The 21,918-nt window shown below is 33.4% G+C and overlaps 2 protein-coding genes across 2 annotated transcripts in view; both read left to right on the top strand.

The window, feature by feature from the left end:
* The window catches only part of LOC143065355 (uncharacterized), a 179,438-nt gene extending 167,769 nt beyond the window's left edge, over window positions 1–11,669 (top strand). Inside the window, exons 127-141 of the mRNA XM_076238886.1 lie at window positions 160–381; window positions 1,078–1,171; window positions 2,165–2,282; window positions 3,850–3,998; window positions 4,129–4,262; window positions 4,448–4,720; window positions 5,396–5,686; window positions 6,304–6,452; window positions 6,933–7,074; window positions 7,718–7,821; window positions 8,100–8,303; window positions 8,798–8,972; window positions 9,792–10,066; window positions 10,578–10,733; window positions 11,209–11,669. Coding sequence (XP_076095001.1) covers window positions 160–381; window positions 1,078–1,171; window positions 2,165–2,282; window positions 3,850–3,998; window positions 4,129–4,262; window positions 4,448–4,720; window positions 5,396–5,686; window positions 6,304–6,452; window positions 6,933–7,074; window positions 7,718–7,821; window positions 8,100–8,303; window positions 8,798–8,972; window positions 9,792–9,991 — 2,255 coding nt within the window. The 3' untranslated portion in view covers window positions 9,992–10,066; window positions 10,578–10,733; window positions 11,209–11,669. The remainder of the gene's footprint in view (window positions 1–159; window positions 382–1,077; window positions 1,172–2,164; window positions 2,283–3,849; window positions 3,999–4,128; window positions 4,263–4,447; window positions 4,721–5,395; window positions 5,687–6,303; window positions 6,453–6,932; window positions 7,075–7,717; window positions 7,822–8,099; window positions 8,304–8,797; window positions 8,973–9,791; window positions 10,067–10,577; window positions 10,734–11,208) is intronic.
* A 278-nt stretch (window positions 11,670–11,947) lies between these two features.
* The window catches only part of LOC143065354 (uncharacterized), a 35,018-nt gene continuing 25,047 nt past the window's right edge, over window positions 11,948–21,918 (top strand). Inside the window, exons 1-6 of the mRNA XM_076238885.1 lie at window positions 11,948–12,083; window positions 16,002–16,150; window positions 16,506–16,998; window positions 17,361–17,569; window positions 18,853–19,039; window positions 21,201–21,371. Coding sequence (XP_076095000.1) covers window positions 16,058–16,150; window positions 16,506–16,998; window positions 17,361–17,569; window positions 18,853–19,039; window positions 21,201–21,371 — 1,153 coding nt within the window. The 5' untranslated portion in view covers window positions 11,948–12,083; window positions 16,002–16,057. The remainder of the gene's footprint in view (window positions 12,084–16,001; window positions 16,151–16,505; window positions 16,999–17,360; window positions 17,570–18,852; window positions 19,040–21,200; window positions 21,372–21,918) is intronic.

Here is a 21,918-nt window from a genome sequence, read left to right as displayed (position 1 = left end):
ATAAACATGAATGTACTATATATGAATGTTTAATGTTGAGGCAACATTGCCACAGTTTTCATAATTACGGTTGCCTTGGTTTTTGGTTAACTGCCTTCAGCGCTTACAGCGCTTTGATTTAACAGTAACTACTGTTAACTCTGTCATTGTACATTGTAGATGCTGGTTCCCTGATGACCCATGGACAAACCTATTATTTAACAGTAACTGCTGTTAACTCTGTCAATCTAATGTCATATGCGTTCTCTGGTCCTATTGCCATAGACACTACCCCTCCACAGAATGGTAAAGTTATTGACCTTCATACGACCTACAGAATGGATGTCAGTAATAATACTGCGACAGTTTTAATGAACTCCAGAACTTGTTCAACTGACCAAGGTATGTATGACAGCTGTAAAAGTTATAGCATTTAGCATATTGTTTATTATACCCCCGCTTTAAAAAAGGGGGGTATACTGTTTTACCTCTGTCTGTCCTTCCGTCAGTTCGTCAGTCCGTCAGTCAGTCCGTCCGTCCCATGAATATTTTTCGTCGCATTTTTCTCAGGAACTACAATACAAGGTTTTCTGAAATTTGGTTTCAGGGTTTATCTAAGTCAGCTATACCGTGTGATGCGTTTTCAGATTGATCACTTGACAACTTCCTGTTTACCGAACACTTGTATGATTTTACACATGATAGCCAAGTTGAAAATTTTCGTCACATTTTTCTCAGGAACTACAATACAAGGATTTCTGAAATTTGGTTTCAGGATTTATATAAGTCAGCTATACCGTGTGATGCGTTTTCAGATTCATCACTCGACAACTTCCTGTTTACCGAACACTTGCATATTTTTACACTATCAATATTATCCACTTGCGGCGGGGGTATCATCAGTGAGCAGTAGCTCGCAGTTTCACTCGTTTTAAAGGTTATAAGGAAAATGAGTGTAGTACAATATTGATAATGTATGTTAAAACTTCTTTCTTTTTTTTACAAGTAAAAAAAATGTTAGGAATGGAGAAGGGGAAGGGGTGCAAGAAAATCTTTTTTCGGATTCCTATATGCTTAATATCATGTTTTTCATTACAGAATGTGATGCTTTAGATGCCACTTGTTCAGAATCTTTGACCTCTGTGTCATTGGCATGGCAACCATTTACTGATGAACAGTCAGGAATTACACAGTAAGTTGGCAGTTTACTTCGGTAAATTCAGAAATTATTGTGAGGTTTTTATTATTGCAAAAAATGCAACAGAGTTGTAAACACAATAATTTAAACTCATATTTTTAGGATTATTTTATACCAGACTATACATAGCTGATGACTATACACAGCCGAATACGGTGTGAATTAAACAGGATTTTTCTAAAAATTGTAAAAAATGAAATAGCATTTGAGTCTAAAATGACAAAATAGCAATAGTAAATGCACGCAATAATTTCTGAATTTACAGTATTACACTAAAAAAATTCAAACGGTTCTTTGAAACAAACCAAGACATTTAATGGCAATATATTACACTGGTGATGGCACAGACAATATTGTCAACTCCTTAAATTATCTGATTCGGTGCATAAGTACTAACTGGACATTCCTGATATTTGGTATTCAGTTGCATTCTTTAAGGACTGTTGTATCATAATTCAGTTGATGAGTGAGTTGACTACTCAACACAATAATAAGCTCCTTCTAAATAACGTTAATTATTATATTGTTATTTCTCTAATTCTTACTCTATTTATCCTTTTCCTGACATGATTATTGATTATTTTTATTTAATCAACGTGTGGTTCGTTTGATCTAAGTTCTCTCAATGGTAAAAATTCCATTATGACGTCAAATTTTCTTGCATTCCTCTGAATTTCCTATTGTGAAGACATGAAAAAAGGCTACCATGCCTGATGACATCACATAGAAAGAACACATCTTTTTGCAGATTATTTGATAAGAAGGAATAAGTTTGTCTGCATATTGTTAGAGAAACAGATTCCACCACCAAATCTTGTACGTGTAATACTATATTTATCAACTCTCGACAGTTAATTTTCAAATATTTAAAACGCTCTGCGATTTACGTTTTAAATTTGAAAATTTACCTTAAGTGGATAAATATTGTATCTCACTCAATGCAGTGGTAAAATCTATATATATATATATGTGTTACTTACTTGATAGATATGAAGTTGCCATTGGTATAACATCTGGTGGAGGACAGATCAAGCCTTTTATTAGGGTACCAGTAGATACATTACAGTATACAGTTAATGGTCTCAACTTACATGGACTCAAAAAGGTGGGAAATATATTGTTTCAATTATACAAAAACATAAATGCTTTTATTTTTATTCGGTTCATATATATTAATATTTGGCTAAAAATCATATTTCTTGTAAAAATAAGTGTTTTGATGATTGCCCCTTATGCCCTTTATCAAAAATAAAATTTACAGAGGTTGCTACCTGTGTTCGGTTATATTATTTTTTATTTCCATGAATGATAATTTCTATCAGATTAACATGTTTAGTTACAAACATACATGTCAACCTCTGACAATGGGAAATCATGTCATGACATGACATGATATGTCAAAAAGCGTGTGAAAACGTGTGACGTAGATGCGGACTTGTTAATATGAATGTGGTAATGTTTATAATTTCAAACAAATTTGTGAATATAAAAAAAACGATATATATTCTACTGTGAACTTCTATTGTATTAAACAGTGGTCTGTTATGTTGCTTTTAATGCACCACCACTAGGCACATATTCAAAACAACTGCCAGTTTCAAGTTTAGTTACATTTATTTGATAACAGCACACAATACAAATGTAACATAGTCAAGTTCTGATCAGAATTCAGTGTCAATTTCTTTATAATTGAAAAGGCTCTCCCACAGTAGGAATTGATATTTGACTGAATTAGCTTCATCAAGATTTGAAAGAATGTCATAATGTTGTTGTTTTTTTTTGGCAATGTAAAATGTCATTTATTCTCTTCCATTGCTCCAATTGCTATTGCCTGGTTAAAACTGGGTAGTGAAGAAAGCTGGTACTATGAGAGCTGATCCAACAGTTCTTTGATATTTTTATCCCCATGGCCTGTAGAAATCTGTTGCCGTGTTGGCTAGATTTGAAACTGAAATTGAAAAAGAAAAATGTTTTCTAAAATTGATTTCCATCAGATAAACATGTTAAATGCTTATTCAAATAGCTAAATTATATTTCTCCTCTCACATGTATTGTTTTTTATCATTGCAACATAGAATGCACAAATTATGCGTTACATGTCACTCGATCATTTAAACTCGAACTCCAAAATATAATTTATAAATCTTGAATCTTGCCGTACACATCGTTTTGGCTTAACAATCGGCAATTTAGACGACAGTACAGGCCCTGAAAGTGACCTCTTTCTGTGCACATTTCCCCTATAGAGTGAATTTGAAAGAAAGTCACAAAATTGTTAAAACTAATCACAAACTACTTACCTTTTACAGTTTGTCCATATAGAAAAATAAACAATATGTCAGCCAAAATAATTACTTCGAATTTTTTGATATTTATCGCCGAATAAGGAAAAAACCTGAGAATAGCGATATCACTAACGACCAAAAAATGAAAAGAACGAAAAAGCGTGTAATTGCGTGTAAAGTGGTGAAAAGCGTGTACACGCCATGTGATAAAATCCTCGCGTGTAAACCGTCGAAAAAGCATGTACTACACGCGAATATCATGTCACTTGACATGTATGGTTTCAAAGGATATCGGTAAGTTCTTATTATTACAAACAAATCTGTTGTCAAGATGATTAAGGGATTTGGTTTCTTAGTTTATATATTATACAATGGACACTTTTGTAGATATTTGTGTCAGTGAGAGGGACTAATGGAGCTGGTTTATCCAGTGTGGGAACATCTAATGGTGTTTATATGTCATATCTAAGTCAAGGACTGCCACCATTGTCACATGTTGGAGTATATGATGTTCTAGAGAACTCACATGGAGATGTGTAAGTACAGGTTTATTTGTAATACTTGTATCATTTTATATAGTGTATCCTATGTATGAAATAAAAGTAACAATAGAACAAGTATAGAAAGAGAAAACGTTTATTGAACTTGATTTATTATATTTGACAGGGACTTCCAGGAAAGCTATGACACCTACAGAGCATCATGGGATATGTCAGGTGATCCATGTCCTGTTGTTAGATATGAATGGCAGATACAGAGGCTAGATGGCAAAGTTGTCATGCCATGGCTAGATATCGGAAGTACGTTTTCTTGTATACATTTATGTAAAAATAGAAGTTTCTTATATTAAGATGAAATTTTAAGATATTTTAAAAGGCAAAGTTTGAGTAAAAAGTTGGGCAAAAATAGAATAAATTAGATTTGGAAGGAATTTTATTATTGACCACCTTTCCATCCTTTTCATACTGTGCATTTACACTTTTAGTAAAAACCTCTGGGATGAATGATGAATTACAAATGTTGAATGGAGAATTGTATTACTCCTTGTTAAGAGTGACGAATGCTTTAGACTATACCTATATACTGAGATCTAATGGTGTGACCATCAAACAAGATCCACTGATGCCTGGTAAAGTATTTGATGGGGATGTTGATGGGTACGATCTGAACTTCCTCAGATCTAAAGCTATGGTGACTGCTAATTGGGATGGATTTGGTTTACCTGTCAACACACAAGTACAAGTAGACGTTATATCTGGTAAGTCTGTGTCAACACACAAGTACAAGTAGACGTTATATCTGGTAAGTCTGTGTCAACACACAAGTACAAGTAGACGTTATATCTGGTAAGTCTGTGTCAACACACAAGTACAAGTAGACGTTATATCTGGTAAGTCTGTGTCAACACACAAGTACAAGTAGACGTTATATCTGGTAAGTCTGTCAACACACAAGTACAAGTAGACGTCATATCTGGTGAGTCTGTAGTATTTAAGGTCTTTTTTAACATGCTCATGATATAGTCCATAGATATTCACATTTTTTAATGTATTGTGTATTTTCTTTTATAGTATTGAAGTCAATAAAGTCATTATCAGTTCACCACAGTCTAGTTAAAGAATTAATAGAATATAGAGTAGTCAGTACTCTGTCAGCAAAAATGTTATTACGTGTACCACCAAATTCCAATGAACTTTTGAGTAAATACATTTCATTTAATATCAGCAAGATTATTATCGTCCCCTAACCCTTAGGGGTTTGAGATGTAAACTCCACTTGTATTTCATTGTAGGACATGTTGTTCTAGACAGTATACCAAATAGTTGTTCATAATGGTCTGGGACTAAAACACAAATTTATCCCCTCAGACAGCTGCTATAACGGTGTTTTAACATAAAAAAAAATTAATTCAGCATATTTTCGTTTATGACAGGTAATCCAGGAGTCCATGTGAATCAAGAGAACATTGATTACCAAGATAAGAATCAAGATGTTGTCTATTATGAAGTAGCACTAGGTACTGACAGGAGATTCCCTAAAACCAGAGACAATATTGTACCATGGACTAATGTGGCTAAAAATACATCTGTCACCTTCTACGACCTAGAACTGGTTCCCAGCAGGGGAATGTATTACTTTACCGTAAAGGCATACAGTGCATCTTATTCTGTTGCGATGGTCACATCAAATGGATTCCGTGTTGGATATGATGGTGGAGTTAGTGGTGAGTAAAGATTACTATATTTCCAACATAATTCATACTTCATAAATGGAATCAGATATTTACCATTGTTTTATTATTCATTTCAATATTCTTTAATTTCCTTCTAGTTTTACACTTAATTTTACATTGTATACCACAATAAATTGTTTTGCACATTGTTTGCATAAAGGATGGTTGAAGATAGAATTATACTTCTCATTACATACATCTGTTCAGGAAATTTTTGAATATTTTAATGAACATGATATCTTTTATTATTGTGGCGTCTTGATTCTATCAAAATTTTTATTCAATATTTAGATTTTTTTATGCTTAATTTGTCATTGATAATTTCAATTTCCCTTGAAATGGGTACAAAGTCTTGCGCTCAAATGGGGAAAAATTGAACTTTTTCGCTAAAATGGGTGAAAAATCTTGTGCTGTAATGTTTTATACTTTGGCTCTTACACTTCCAAATTGTTTTTCTATAATATCCTATAAATGCACTAAAATGGTTTTTACCTTTTAAAATGATATCTAGATCAACAAGAAATAGTCCTGGCTATTTTATTTCTGATGGTTATTATAACTATGAGTGTAGAGGACTATGTAGTAATTACAGTGTGTTTATGTTTCAGTTGGGATGATCAACGTGGAGGACTATATCAATACAGATAAATATATTGATGTACAGTTTGAAGGGTTCTACTCCAAGCTAGACATACTGATGTACTATGTAGCTGTGTCTGATTATAGAAACTTTACTGGTTCTGACTGTAAACAATATGTAAGTTTTCTATTCATACTCAGTGTTTCATTAATGAGTAATGACAAAGACTGGTGGGCTGGCAGTCACAATAATGTTTACTAGTACAAAGCCCGGTAAATATTGATATTACATTAACATGTTCTCGTCTTGAATATGCAAACACTTTTATAGTTCGATGTGATGTATATATGAGGTTATTGCTTAACAAAACTTTTTATTATGGACACAGCCATATTTTGCTAATAAAAGTAGTACAAATATTCTCACTAGTCAAGAATGATGTGGTCAGAGTGGGCATGACTTTTATCTGTGACTTGATGGTGCAGTGCTGTATTTACGAACATCTTTGGTAATCAACCAAGGATGGAGAGGACAGATCCTAACACTTGGCTAATGAAGATGCATGTAAAGAAGAGGAAACCCTCAAATGAAAGGCAGACAAAAAAATTACATTTTACTTTATTTTGATTTCTGTCAAACAAAATGTTATAATTGTAGATTGATGGTGGTAAAGCAACAGATGAAGAGAAGGCAGCCATGTTTAATGTCTACCCTGTAACAAATATTAACCAGAATACATTCTACAGAATACAACCTCTAAACCTACAACTAGCTAACAACTATTTTATATGGGTAATGGGTAAGTAAATCTACTTTACATCAACCTTATGTCAAACTTTTTATACCCACTCTTTAAAAAAGTGGAGGTATACTGTTTTACCTATGTTTGTCCATCTATCAGTTAGTCCATCCCATGAATATTTTTCTTCCAATCTTTCTCAGGAACTACATCATAAGGATTTCTGAAATTTGGTTTCAGGATTTATATAAGTCAGCTTTTTTCCGATGCTTTTTCCGATTCATCACTCAACAATTTCCTGTTTTCCAAACACTTGCATCATTTTACCCATGATAGCCAAGTTGACAGTTTTCGTCATATTTTTTTCAGGAACTACAATGCAAGAATTTCTGAAATTTGGTTTCAGGGTTTATATAAGTTATTTTTAAAGTGTGATGGGTTTTTAAGATTCATCACTCAACAACTTCTTGTTTACCTTATACTTTTAGCAGGCAGGTTATCAATAGTGAGCAGTAGCTCACAGATTCACATTTCCAGGTGTAATTTTTGTTAAATTCAGCATATTACTATATGGTAAATGTCTGTCATTTTAGGTAATAGAGTCTAGAATATTTTAATATATAAATGATTTATATACACTGGTAATAAATGGATGGCCATTTAAGTTGTGCATGAGAACTACATACCTTCTTTTGTTTTTTAGGTACTGACAAGTCTGGGGAATGTAGTATGACCAGTCGTGAAATCATCGTGGATACCACTTATCCTGAATCTGGAAAACTAGCTTGTGGTCCTGACTATAACATGGTATGTCATTTTTTATAAAGACAGTCTTATATCTTTAAATATTAAAATAAGTAATTGTCTTGAAAAATCTTAATAAGGGCTATTTCTTAACTTATGATTTACTGTTATTTTAGCAGTAAGGATGCTTTAAGGCATCAAATATAACGATTCATGAGAAAGATTTAAAAAGACTGTCTTAACAGATGCACATTCTGGGACTTTATAACCAGTGAACAATACTATAAAAATTCCATATTTTGTAGAGATTTTTTATTTATAAGAAAATATTATATTTGTAGGCAGTTACTTACACACCAGAGAGTACCAGTCTAACTGTATCTTGGGAGAATTACAGGGATCCAGAATCTGACATTAAATCCTATGACATATCGCTGTGGTTTAACTCTTCCTGTTCTGATGATAATACACAGTCCTTACTGGTAGACTGGATAGAACTCTCATCTAATTATTCACAGTTTACTTTTACAGAGCTGGATTTAAAGGTTAGATTCTTTGTAGAAAGGGGAAGGTATGTTTTTGGACAAAGTAAGTACTAAAGTGTTTTATTATTTTAATTTTAGTTTCTTGTGTACAATTTGGAAATTAGTATGGCGTTCATTATCACTGGACTAGTATATATTTGTTTAGGGGCCAGCTGAAGGACGCCTCCGGGTGCGGGAATTTCTCGCTACATTGAAGACCTGTTGGTGACCCTCTGCTGTTGTTTTTTATTTGGTCGGGTTGTTGTCTCTTTGACACATTCCCCATTTCCATTCTCAATTTTATTCAGATTGTCACCGATTTGAAGATCCAAATGTTGAAAAATGTACTCATAGATTAATGAGTTAAACAGTCATAGTTCACACTGATTTCATCGAACTGGCAACATTTTGAAAATTCAGACCATTTTGCTGCTATTTGACTGCCATATTGAGGTATACTCTATACATGTATATGATATTAACATTTTATAGCTCTAACTTTTTTACGTTTACAGCAAAATATCCCATACATTGTGAAATTCAGAGTGACTAACCTTGCTGGACTGTCTATTAATGAAGAATCTTCACCAATTTTATATGATTTGTCAACCCCCACAGCAGGAAAAGTGGTTGATGGATCTGATTATTTAAATGACAGAGTATGGTTTAGTTCATCAACAACTATCACAGGTAAATTATAAGACAATAAATTTAGTTTTCATATAATTTTGTACAAACAGTACAGCTGGCTAATGACTACTTTTAACTTTCATGTGCAAATGCATGGTAAAGGCAACATGGATAGTTGTATATATTCAAATTAATTCCCAAGAAAATAAATGGTATAATTTGTTAAATGTTTTTTATGTATCTGTAAAGCCAGTGGGTTTGAAAGTTTTTCTTGTGAAAGAAACCTGAATATTTGAGCAAGCAGTTTCATTCTCCAAGTATATGATGATAAATGGATATAAAGGATAGTGTGTACCAATTCATGACACAAATCCCTTCAGTCACAACTAAAGGCAAAGTATCAGAGCTTTTATTGCTGATCTTCTCAAAGTCATAGTCAGGCCCTCAATAAGGAACACTTGATTTTGAATCCTTATAAGCTGTGTTAAACACTTATAATTCCTGTCAATGATTTAAACTATATCACAGTCTAATATATTTCCATATATATATATTAGATAGATTCATTTGTTTCTCAGTTTATTTGGCCTTACTATGTTCTATACATGAAATTTATACGGATTTCATTAATGTTTTAAATTCAAACATTTGTATATCAACTATATAGAACAAAACAAACACAAAATCTACCTGAAAATATTCTGTTATCAAGGTAAACAAACAAACAAACAAAATTGAGTTTTTACTGTAGAGCTATTGACATATGTCATCATACTGTTTGTGCAGTGATTAATAAGATGATTTCAGGAAATACCATCAGATCTAAAACCAGGAACCTACGTTAAAGTAGTAAGAACTGTGTTATTTGTCATTTTTCAGGATCAATTATTCATCTTGCTACACCAAGGGGTCTGCCATGTCCAACTCAGTCAATATCAATGGTCAATGATTCAGGATGGAAGATACTAAAGCAGATTGGTTTAAAAGATCCCAGTGGTCAGCCCTGGTCACTACTACACAGAGAGGAGAATGTAAGAAGTTTAGTATATGATGATGCAGTGTCTATAAAGTTAGCATGAGATGTAAAAAAAGAACGGATGTTTTCTGGGTCGTATTACAGAACAGCTGATTTTGAGAATGGTGGTACTTACCAGGTAATCACACAATAAATATGATATTTTCCTGAATTTGATTAAAGATGGTGATATCAAATCAATATATTTACCTTCTTACTCAATCCAAATAATTTGGATAATGACAAACAAATATGTTATTATTTAAGACAAGCTATTGAAGTTTGAAATAACACTTAGTGTCAGTTGGTAGTTATGAAATTACTACACAAAAAATAATAGACTTTTATAATGACAGACAGTAATCAACAACAACCAATAGATAACAGGATCCTGACTTAAAGCTTGGAACATGCACATAAAGAAGGTTTCAGAGTTTATTATGTTTGTGCTCTAAACCTCCCGTAACCTTGGAGAGTGTTGTAACAACACAAAATAAGAACTTTGGAATTTAGTTGGAAAGTGGCTATAAGTGATCTGATCATTGTCAAATAAAGGTTATAAGTGTGTTAAATAGATTTAATAGTTGAAGAAGAAAATAAGATAACAAGTTAAAAGTCACCCATATGTTATTTCTGACTATTTATTACAGATATCAGTGAAGGCTGCTGACGGGGAAGGTATTGCTGTAACAGGTATAATGTTATGGGATGGTCCTGAGGGAGAAATAGCTACATATGATTACCTTGACACGGAGGACTGGACACACAGTATATGTGACTGCTGTTTACAGAATCCTGTACCTCAGGTTTGATTATTATATGTATTAGCTATTTCAAGTATATACTAATCACTTTTTATTTGCTTTTGTACAAAAGAAGGTAATCTTTGAAGAACCAATAAATGTTTTTGTTCTGTTGCCAACTTACAGGTAAATATTTCTAAAATTTGGCTCTTTAAAGATAATCATGGTTTATTTTGTTTAAAAAAAAAACATTTCAACTGTGTTTCAGATTTCTTTGTATAAATTTTATCTTAAAGATAAGTATGCATAATTATGGCAGTATTTAAGATTTTTATGAAAGGAGCACTGGTGACCTTTAGAACAGTTATGACTGTATAATGATAATGAAATCATCCAGATTTCCATCTTTTAATTTTCATGTGAGGGTAGAGTTGAAATTAATCAATATGATTTTGTCATGCATTAAAAAGATTTTTGTATCTCAATATTTGCAAAAATATGATGCAATGGTCATTTAGCAGATTTAAAATAATTACAGGGGTGTTCCATGTGTAACTGTTCAGAGTACAACCACACAGAAACAACAACAGTTATCTCCCCTATAACACGACCACCATATGATATAGTTAACAATGCTGATGAATCTGATGTCACCTCTCCTATAGACACTACACGACCTACATCACAGACATCCTGTGGAATACAGATCTATTCTGGTAAGTTACCTCCCCTTGTAACACTAGTGTACTACCACCATACGATATAGTTAACAATGCCGATGGGTCTGAGGTCACCTCTCCTATAGACACTACACGACCTACATCACAGACATCCTGTGGAATACAGATCTATTCTGGTAAGTTACCTCCCCTTGTAACACTAGTGTACTACCACCATACGATATAGTTAACAATGCTGATGAATCTGATGTCACCTCTCCTATTGACACTACACGACCTACATCACAGACATCCTGTGGAATACAGATCTATTTTGGTAAGTTACTTCCCCTTGTAACACTAGAGTACTACCACCATACGATATAGTTAACAATGCTGATGAATCTGATGTCACCTCTCCTATTGACACTACACGACCTACATCACAGACATCCTGTGGAATACAGATCTATTCTGGTAAGTTACCTCCCCTTGTAACACTAGTGTACTACCACCATATGATATAGTTAACAATGCTGATGAATCTGATGTCACCTCTCCTATTGACACTACACGACCATCACAGACATCCTGTGGAATACAGATCTATTTTGGTAAGTTACTTCCCCTTGTAACACTAGAGTACTACCACCATACGATATAGTTAACAATGCTGATGAATCTGATGTCACCTCTCCTATAGACACTACACGACCTACATCACAGACATCCTGTGGAATACAGATCTATTCTGGTAAGTTACCTCCCCTTGTAACACTAGAGTACTACCACCATACGATATAGTTGACAATGCTGATGAATCTGATGTCACCTCTCCTATTGACACTACACGACCATCACAGACATCCTGTGGAATACAGATCTATTTTGGTAATTACGATGTATCTTTAAATCTGTCACAAGTTAGTAGGTCATAAAATACATGTTTCTCTTGTTCATGTTCCTAATGGTTATATTTTAAGCTTTTGTAACGTTTTTAGAAAATGAAGCTATCAGCGTCATGTTTCCAATACCATTGACCAGAACCGGAAGTCGATTATATTTCTGCCTTCCGCACTCGGTTTCATATTTACTATTTTACATACTAACTGGAATCTGCTTGTATTACGCTACACTGGAACAAAGGGTTGTAGTCGGACGGGAACCAGTTTACATACTTTATTTTATTTACAAACAAAAAATCTTGACCTGTCCATAGAAAGACTTGTATAGTCCATTTTTTTATTCTACAAAATTGGACCTTCCAGAGGGGGTGAGGACTACAGAGTACAATAAGCAAGAAATAAAAAAACAAGTTCAATTTTGCGGCAAGGTGCAAGGTGTTTTTGTTTTACGTTCCGCCATCTTTGTTATTGATATTGTAGAGGGCGCTGGACTCATTTTTCAAACTAATAATTTTAACTCATCCATATTAATAAGTTACTAGAACACACCCGCGAAATCGCGGGCATATACAGCTTGTGAACTCTTGTAGTATGATTTTTTATAAAAGAAATTATGTATGGAGAATTTCATAAAAAGGTATCAAAAGCCCTCTCCCTTTTCCCAAAGTCCGATATTTGTTTCCTTTCTATTAAATTCAAGTATTTTTGTGTTTCTGGCCTCAGACAACAATTATTCTTCTCCTTTGCAACAATTCATCTTTTGGTAAAAATTAAATCAAAAATTTGCACCGCTTCAAACATGAAATAAATGTAACTGCTTATATATAGACGATTATTAGTCTAATAAAATATGCTTCTAGGACAATCTATCAGCGCTTTTTCTTTCGAGAACCTTATTAACATGCCAATGGTAGGATATGAATCTTGTATAAATGATTAAGACCGACTTAGGCTGAGGGGTGGTCGGAGGGATCCTGATCCCGAAATCCCGGGCTTAAAAACACCAAATCTCGAGATGCAGAATTTAAAGAAAATCATATCCCGAAATCCTGAAAATTGAAAAATATATTCCCGGATCCCGTAAGGATCAATTACAATCTCCAAATCCTGAACTTAAAACACCTGATCACGACGTCCAGAAAAAGGTCCTGCCTCCCTCTAATCTCTACCCTACATTCATTTTTGCCAAACCACTACTTTCACTTTCAACAATAAGTTTTGATGCCCCATTTATGGGCATTATGTTTTCTAGTCTGTGCATCCATACGCTCGTTCGTTCGTCTGTCCATCCGTCTGTCCGTCCGTCTGTCCCGCTTTAGGTTAAAGTTTTTGGTCGAGATAGTTTTTGATGAAGTTGAAGTCCAATCAACTCGAAACTTAGTAAATATAGTGCCGATGTGGCATCCGTGTACTATGGTACTATGGACGCATTCTTGTTTTAACATGTTTTACTTATTTTAATATATATATACAACTGGTATGACCCCTTAAAAAGTAAACATTTCAAAGAAAACAGAAGACAGAATACAGTTAGTCTCTATATATTAAAGTAGTATAATCGTAGTTAACATGTAGATAAACGCGAAAAATAATTGTTCTCTTTAAGTAGGTATAATAGTTGTGGTTCTTGCGATCTAAACACCATGATATAGAGAACGCTCTGATTGGCTTATTTATTTTTCATTTTTGTTATCTATCATACAATTGGTTGTACTTGTGCATGTTTCAAACCGGAAGTCTTATCTGTGACTAAAATTCAGTCTAATGACGGAATCAATATTCTGACTCCTTTTTTGTCGTTTTTCTCCAAAATTAACTCAATCTGAATATTCATAAGAATGGATGACAAATGCGACTATGCATGTTACCTATAGAACACAGAGGCATTGTGATTAATTTATCGTGGAAGGAAGAGAAGCGACACACAAAATGAGGTCTTCTCGTTTAATAGTATAGATTTCCATTCAATCAAATTGATACTGATAAATATAAAAACTAAACCTTTCATTGCAAATTTCTCGTTTCTTTTCAATGCATTGATTGAAATAAATTGGTATCTGCTTGATTGAAACGAGACAAACATAGTAAAAATGACAACCGTAAACCAGCTTAGAATTTGTAAACTACAAAACGTAATCGGTTATTGTTTATTCTGTTTTGGTGTTTCATACTGACTAATATGGTTCGTTGTATTGGCTTTTAAAGACCCTTCAAACATTAATGTGATAGGTATATTAAAGACTGTTTTACAAAAGGATGGAACTGTTTTACTTCCAAAGTCGTATTATAGTGATATCTGTCTGTACGGATTTCGACTCTCACCGGTTAATTTCTTCTTTTACACGTGTTATTTAATCATATTATAATCAGGTTACTAGAGAAGTATAAAAGAGAGAAATAGATGGTGAGAGGATATAGGAGAGGAGACGATTTTGTGTATGAGAGGCGTGTACGTAGGAGATTTCAGATTATGCCACCGTATTGTTGAGCCTGCAGTTTAGATGTTGTAAACTTATATTACTGTTACATGTACTTTGGATTTTGAATAATACACATTTGAACTTTTAATCGACTTTGTGTTTATGTTAACTTGCAAGACTTCGTTCAGACTATACCAGGATCCATTTATTTATATATGTGACCTGGATTCCCTTAATCAAACTACCAGAGATTTTTCGGATAAACCTGTTAAAGAGTATACTTGGCATTTGGCGTCCGTGTATGAGTGAAACTTAGACACCCAACAACACAGCACAAACTCAAGAATACACACTTGAGTTCAGGTTGCATCACGGGAAACAAACAAACTAAACTTTATTTGTCACACTTTTATCTTTAATAGAAACTACATAAAGATTAACCAACAAACGTACTTTGTATAGTCAATTATAAAACTAACAACATATGAGGTAACTTGTTCCTTCTTTTCTGTATAATAAAGACATATATGATGTGTGCAGACCTTTTTATGCCCCACCTACGATAGTAGAGGGGCATTATGTTTTCCGTTCGTCCGTTCGTTCGTTCGTTCGTCCGTCTGTCCCGCTTCAGGCTAAAGTTTTTGGTCGAGGTAGTTTTTGATGAAGTTGAAGTCCAATCGACTTCAAACTTGGTACACATGTTCCCTATGATATGATCTTTCTAATTTTAATGCCAAATTAGAGATTTTACCCCAATTTCACGGTCCACTGAACATAGAAAATGATAGTGCGAGTGGGGCATTCGTGTACTGAGGACACATTCTTGTTCTTTTTTTTTTACAGATAGAATATTTTTCATTTACTGATAACAAGATTCTTTGCTCTATTTAAATCTTTATTTTGCTATGGAGTAATTAGAACATAAGATAAGAGGGGAACCACCCTGTATTTTGATACGATGCTCTAGTTTTGCTTTGTAAACAGAGTCATGTTTTAATTTAAATATTATGACAAACCTGTATCATTTTCACTGAAACATTAAGTTCCTTATCTAAATATTTATGGTTTCTGAAGTCAAAATTCATAGCAACAAAGTTTTTGATTTGATTGACGAAAAAAAGTAAGTCTACATGTTTCAAAAATATAGATTGTAAAGAGGTTTTTTTTCCTGATGAATGATTGACATTGAGCTTATAATCCACCAAAAGTCAAATAATGTAGATGTAATAAGCTAATGGTCACCATACAGCTTTCAGCAATGAACTAAAGCTATAGCCCTGTGCATAATCAGTACTATCAGTGTTTTAAATTGTAAGTAAATTGTATTTTTTGTTTTTATTGTTTTAGGTTCAACCCCTCATATTGTAACATGGTGTAGATCTTATAATGACACACAAAGATTGATGAAAACAAAGATGGATTTGAACTTTGACCCTACTACAGAATATCACAACTACAAATTTATGGTTACTCCCCAGAAATATGATGAGATCAGTGTATGTTTTTAATCATCATTTTATCAATATAATACACATATCATGCCACAATAACTTACAATTGATGTTAATTGTAAGTTATTCTTCATGTATAACAGTCACTTCCATCCAAGGCTGTTGCTTTTTGATAATAGAAAACAGTTTAGTCATAGCAAAAGATCCTTGTTAATTTTGTTTTTTATACAAATTTAAGGAATAAGTCAAAACTTTGATATAGAGTTTCACCAAAATGTTCATGTTTATATTCCTTTGTCAATATGCAAAATTATATTGATTGACAAATAAAAAAAAACCCAGATCAGTTAAAATTAGTATGTGCTATGTACTTGACTACTATTACATTATATGATTTTAGATCAACTGGTGTATAACTGTTTTTGTGGATGATGGGGAATTAACAGAGATATGTGGCATTGAACCACCAAGTATATCTACAAAACTTGTACTACACGTTTGGAACCGTAACAACTATGTTCCAGAAATAACAGACTTATTTAATGTCTTCTCCACTAAGGCATACTTTAAAAACTTGGTCATGCCTCCTAAGGTTGGATCATTATGTCGCTATGGAAACCCATTTAGAGGAGGTACAAATCCAGTTATAAAATATGAAGCTGCAATAGGAACAGACCAACTTACAACAGATATATCTGACTTCAGTGAGGTCTATAGACCTTGTATACCATGTTATAATCAATGTTCTAAATATAACTGTGACTCTAATTGTGATCCAGAGGAACATTTAAAAGTGACCTTTAGCTTGACTGACCTTTACCTACAACCCTATATAGTGGATCAAAACGATACAGGTCATGAGTATAATAAAACTGCAGCTTATTATCTAACAGGTAATTGTTAATACAAGTAATCAACAACTATTCTAAGGATACAGTTAATTACTTATACGATATAAAGCTTGAACAGTGTGTAAAACTGGTATTTGATTCTCTTGTCAAAGAAACGGTTATCATCAAACTGAGAATGGATATGGGGAATGTGTCAAATAGACAACAACTTGACCAAAGAGCAGAAAACAACCAAAGTCCACCAATGGGTCTTACAAAATATATCGGCGATGAAATAAAATAGTTAAAGATTTATTCAGGAATTAATTTCTATTATAATCTATTCTATAAATAAGTTGTATTTTGTATTGTATATATGGTTTTGGTTTGAAATCATTTTATAAATTACTCATATAATTTAACAGTGAGAGCCGTTCTTGGATCAGGACTAACAGCTGGAGCTTCATCTGATGGTTTCTATGTAGATCTCACTCCTCCACAGTTTGATTCAGATGTTATGAACCAGATTTACATTGATGTCAGTCAAGGGGAGTTTACTCCGGTTAAATATCAGGCATCTAATGACACCATTAAAGTGTTTTGGTATTGTTATGATGAACAGAGTATGATAAAGGTACAGTAGCAATCTTACAGAGAACATTGATGATTATTTGAGCTATATCCTGTTCTTTTTAGCTCACCTTTCCTAAAAGGAAATGTGAGCTTTTGCCATCACTTGGCGTCCGTCGTCGTTCGTCCGTCGTCGTCGTCCGTCCGTCGTCGTCGTAAACTATTTCAAAGATCTTCTCCTCTGAAACTACTGAACCAATTCAAACCAAACTTCATCTGATTGATTCCTAGGGTATCTAGAATAAAGTTTGTGTTTTAATTCCCATTTTATCAAAAAACATGGCCGCCATGGCTAAAAATAGAACATAGGGGTAAAATGCAGTTTTTGGCTTATAACTCAAAAACCAAAGCATTTAGAGCAAATCTGACGGGGGGTAAAATTGTTTATTAGGTCAAGATCTAACTGCCCTGAAGTTTTCAGATGAATCGGACAACCCGTTGTTAGGTTGCTGCCCCTGAATTGGTAATTTTAAGGAAATTTTGCTGTTTTTGGTTATTATCTTGAATACTATTATAGATAGAGATAACCTGTAAACAGCAATAATGTTCAGAAAAGTAAGATTTACAAATAACTCAACATGACTGAAATGGTCAATTGACCCCCTAAGGAGTTATTGTCTTTTATAGTCAATTTTTAAAAATTTTCATAAAATTTGTAAATTTTTACTAAGTTTTTCCACAGAAACTACTTGGCCAAGTTCATTATAGATAGAGATAATTGTAAGCAGCAAGAATGTTCAGTAAAGTAAGATGTACAAACACATCACCATCACCAAAACACAATTTTGTCATGAATCTATCTGCGTCCTTTGTTTAATATTCACATATACCAAGGTGAGCGACACAGGCTCTTTAGAGCCTCTAGTTATGTCTTCTTAAGTATTAAAGACTTAAAATAATTAGTGAACCAACTACGACAGACATAAATAAAAGGACTTATAGCCTGCACTACTTGCCACTAGTCTGTTGTTCTAGACAAGAAAAATTTATTTGGACTAGTCAGTATAGCAAAACTTTGTTAAGATGCATAAGAAAAATGTCGCAATATGGGTCATCAGACTAGTTGTTGATAGAGATTTGGTGCAGACTGTCATGCATGATAAATTCAAATTGGTTGGACCTTACATTAATTGGACTGAAATTGTTTAAAGTTTATTGATTAATAAATAGAATGATCTAATTAGTTAGCCAATCAAATTTGATACAAAGAAAAGATTACACTCTATGATTAAAGAATCAGAAAGGAAATTTTGTTGTTATGAAATAACCAGTTGATATTATTTGTAGGAGAATATGTGGGCTATAGGAACATCGGTTGGTGGTGAAGATATCCAGCCATATATATCTGTTGGTATTAAACAGTTAGGTATAAACAGTTCATTAGAAGGTGTTCTGAAGACTAACCATACATACTATGTATCGATCAGGTGTGTGAATGGTGGAGGACAAATGGCTGAATGGAATGATCATATAGGTAAGAGTTCTATGAAATATCAGAAATTAATAGATATATAAGGCAACGTCTTGTCAAGCTGTAAGAACTGGTAACATGTCGTTCGGGGAAGTGGCAAGTCATTAAATGAAACTAAGTGAAAGTGTTTGGAATTTTTAGGTTGAGTTATTTTAAAAAAGAAAACATAATAGTTTTAAAAAAAATCAAAAGTTTGTTATATTTAATCACCAAAGGTAAAAGAGAAACCATGATATTATAAGTTATCTACGTTACGCCGAAGGGTGTACAGGGTACTGAAGGGTGTTAAAATATCCATATCTACGGATATGAACGTAGATAACGAATTTATCCCCGGTCTTAGTCCGAATCGGGCATGTTTTATGGAAATTCGGGTACAAAGTGTAACGTGAAAACAACGTTTTTTTCATTATCTAAAAAAGTTTTATTGAAATTTGGAAATTTTACATAGTTTCTACGGGGTGTAGGGTACTACCTTTGGTAAACCCTACAGGTAGTCAAATATAAGACGTTTTTGATATGGAGACAGAGAAACTGGATTGAGTCAAATTTGGCGCTCAATGCTGTGAAAGTTACGTCATAGATGGTGTGACGTCAAAGTGGGTCATTTGCATAGCTAGGTCAGAAGTCCCATTCCTTGAAAATGTGGCAGTCAAGTGATGCATTTAATGGAATGTGTGTAAATGATCGGCATAATAGGACAAAATCGTTAATGAATTAAATATTTAATTACAAACATCATGAATAATCTACAGAATTCAATATTTCACATGATATTATTTACAAAAAAATTGCATTTTTGTTTATGATGATTGCATTTTTGTTTATGATGATTGATCAATAGGACAATTTCTACTATATTTCAAGGATTCCCAAAACTGTCAATCAACTGTTATTGCCCTTTATTGCACTCAAGTTTTTACCTGTTTTCCATTTTTATGCCCCATTTATGGGCATTATAAGATAAGATAAGATATTTTTGTTTTCCAAATTAAAGGGCCCATTAAGAGCATAACCTTAATTACAACATGACATAAGCATTACAGAGTGATTAAAGAAACATAAAATAATAATTCAAATGCATGAGGAAAGAATCAGTGGTCAAGGGGAGATAATTTTGATATCTTTTAGAGTATTTAAGTTAACTAATTTTCTGATTTTCTAAGTTGCAGGCCTTTATCAAGGTATGCACATAAAATAGATAAAAATCTGCTATTTTCATTAATCATGATCCATGAAAAAAGATCTGTTCTGTTTGAATGATCTAAACTGGTGTATTTTTTGATATAATCAGTCACATCTCTTCTGAGGTTATTGTAAAGAGGGCATTCCAGAAGAAAGTGCATTTCATTTTCAAAACAATTTGAATTACAATATAAACATATCCTCTCATGTCGAGGTAATATTTCATATTTACCACATACATTGGTAATTCGTTCATGTCTGCCAGTTTCTATTCTTAAACAGTGATTGCTGAGTCTGTATTTTGTTAACAAATGTTTTTGTGGGTGCTTTAAATCTAAATAATTTTCGTAGTCAAATGACCTTTTGAATGAAAAATAAGTGTCCAATTTGCCTTGATTCTGTAAACAAAAATCTCGCATTTTGTTTTCTGGTCTGTGCATCCATTCGTTCTTCCTTTCATTTGTCTGTCCAGCTCAAGGTTAAAGTTTTTGGTGAAGGTAGTTTTTGATGAAGTTGAAGTCCAATCAACTTAAAACTTAGGTTACATCTTCCTTATGATATGATCTTTCTAATTTTAATGCCAAATTAGAGTTTTTAACCCATTTTCACTGTCCACTGAACATAGAAAATGATAATGCGGATGGGGCATTCTTGTACTAGGGACACATTCTTGTTTGAAAAAGTTTTTTGGTGAATTTAGAAAAATTGATAACAGAAAAAAGTTTCAGCAGTCAATTCATGACTTAAAAACTAGACTTCAATGTTAGTGAGTGGCCAATGTTGAAGTTGCAGAACTTCTAGTTTGGTACTTACCTATGAAAATCTTAACTGAAGTGGTTTCTAATTTGGTACATATGTAAATTTGATTATTTATACCGCCATGGTTGCTAATTTGGTACCTTTTAATGTAAAAATGATTATTTAAACCGCCATGGTTGCTAACTTGGTACTCTTTAATGTAAAAATTATTTTTAAACAGGTGTGGTTGCTTTGTTAGTACCTCCCAATGTAAATTTGATCAACACAACAGTTATTGGAGCAGAAGATTTTGATCATCCTGTGACACCAGCTGATGCTAAACGTGGCACTGATCCAACTAGTGTAGGGTTTACATTCACTCTGAGTGAGGACGAGTCTGTTACAAGATATGGTAGGTTTATATTATAGTATACCCTTTCAATGCTAAACATGGCACTGAACCAACTAGTGTAGGGTTTACATTCACCCTGAGTGAGGAGGAGTCTGTTACAAGATATGGTAGATAAAGGCAACAGTAGTATACCGCTGTTCAAAACTCATAAATCCATGGACAAAAAACAAAATCGGGGTAACAAACCAAAACCGAGCGAAACGCATTAAATATAAGAGGAGAACAACGACACAACATCGAAACGCAACACACACAGAAACAGACCAATCATCAGACAAAACACCACGAGAATAACAAATGTAACATGAAAACCAAATACATGAATTTGGGATAGACAAGTACCGTGCCACGTCTTATCTCAATATCTCAAAAATAAGAGAAAACACAAACGACTCAACGTTAAAATGCAACACAAAGAGAAACGAACAATATATAACAATGACCATCTTCCTGACTTGGTACAGGACACTTTTAAAGGGGAATAAAAGTGGTGGGTTGAACCTGGTTTTAAGGCATGCCAAACCTCGCACTTTAATGGCAAAGTTAA

This window comes from Mytilus galloprovincialis, chromosome 2 (genome assembly GCF_965363235.1).
Source record: "Mytilus galloprovincialis chromosome 2, xbMytGall1.hap1.1, whole genome shotgun sequence".
NCBI classification, from domain to species: Eukaryota; Metazoa; Mollusca; class Bivalvia; order Mytilida; family Mytilidae; genus Mytilus; species Mytilus galloprovincialis.
The sequence above is the reverse complement of the archived record's forward strand: the minus strand, read 5'-3'. Positions and strand labels throughout refer to the sequence as shown.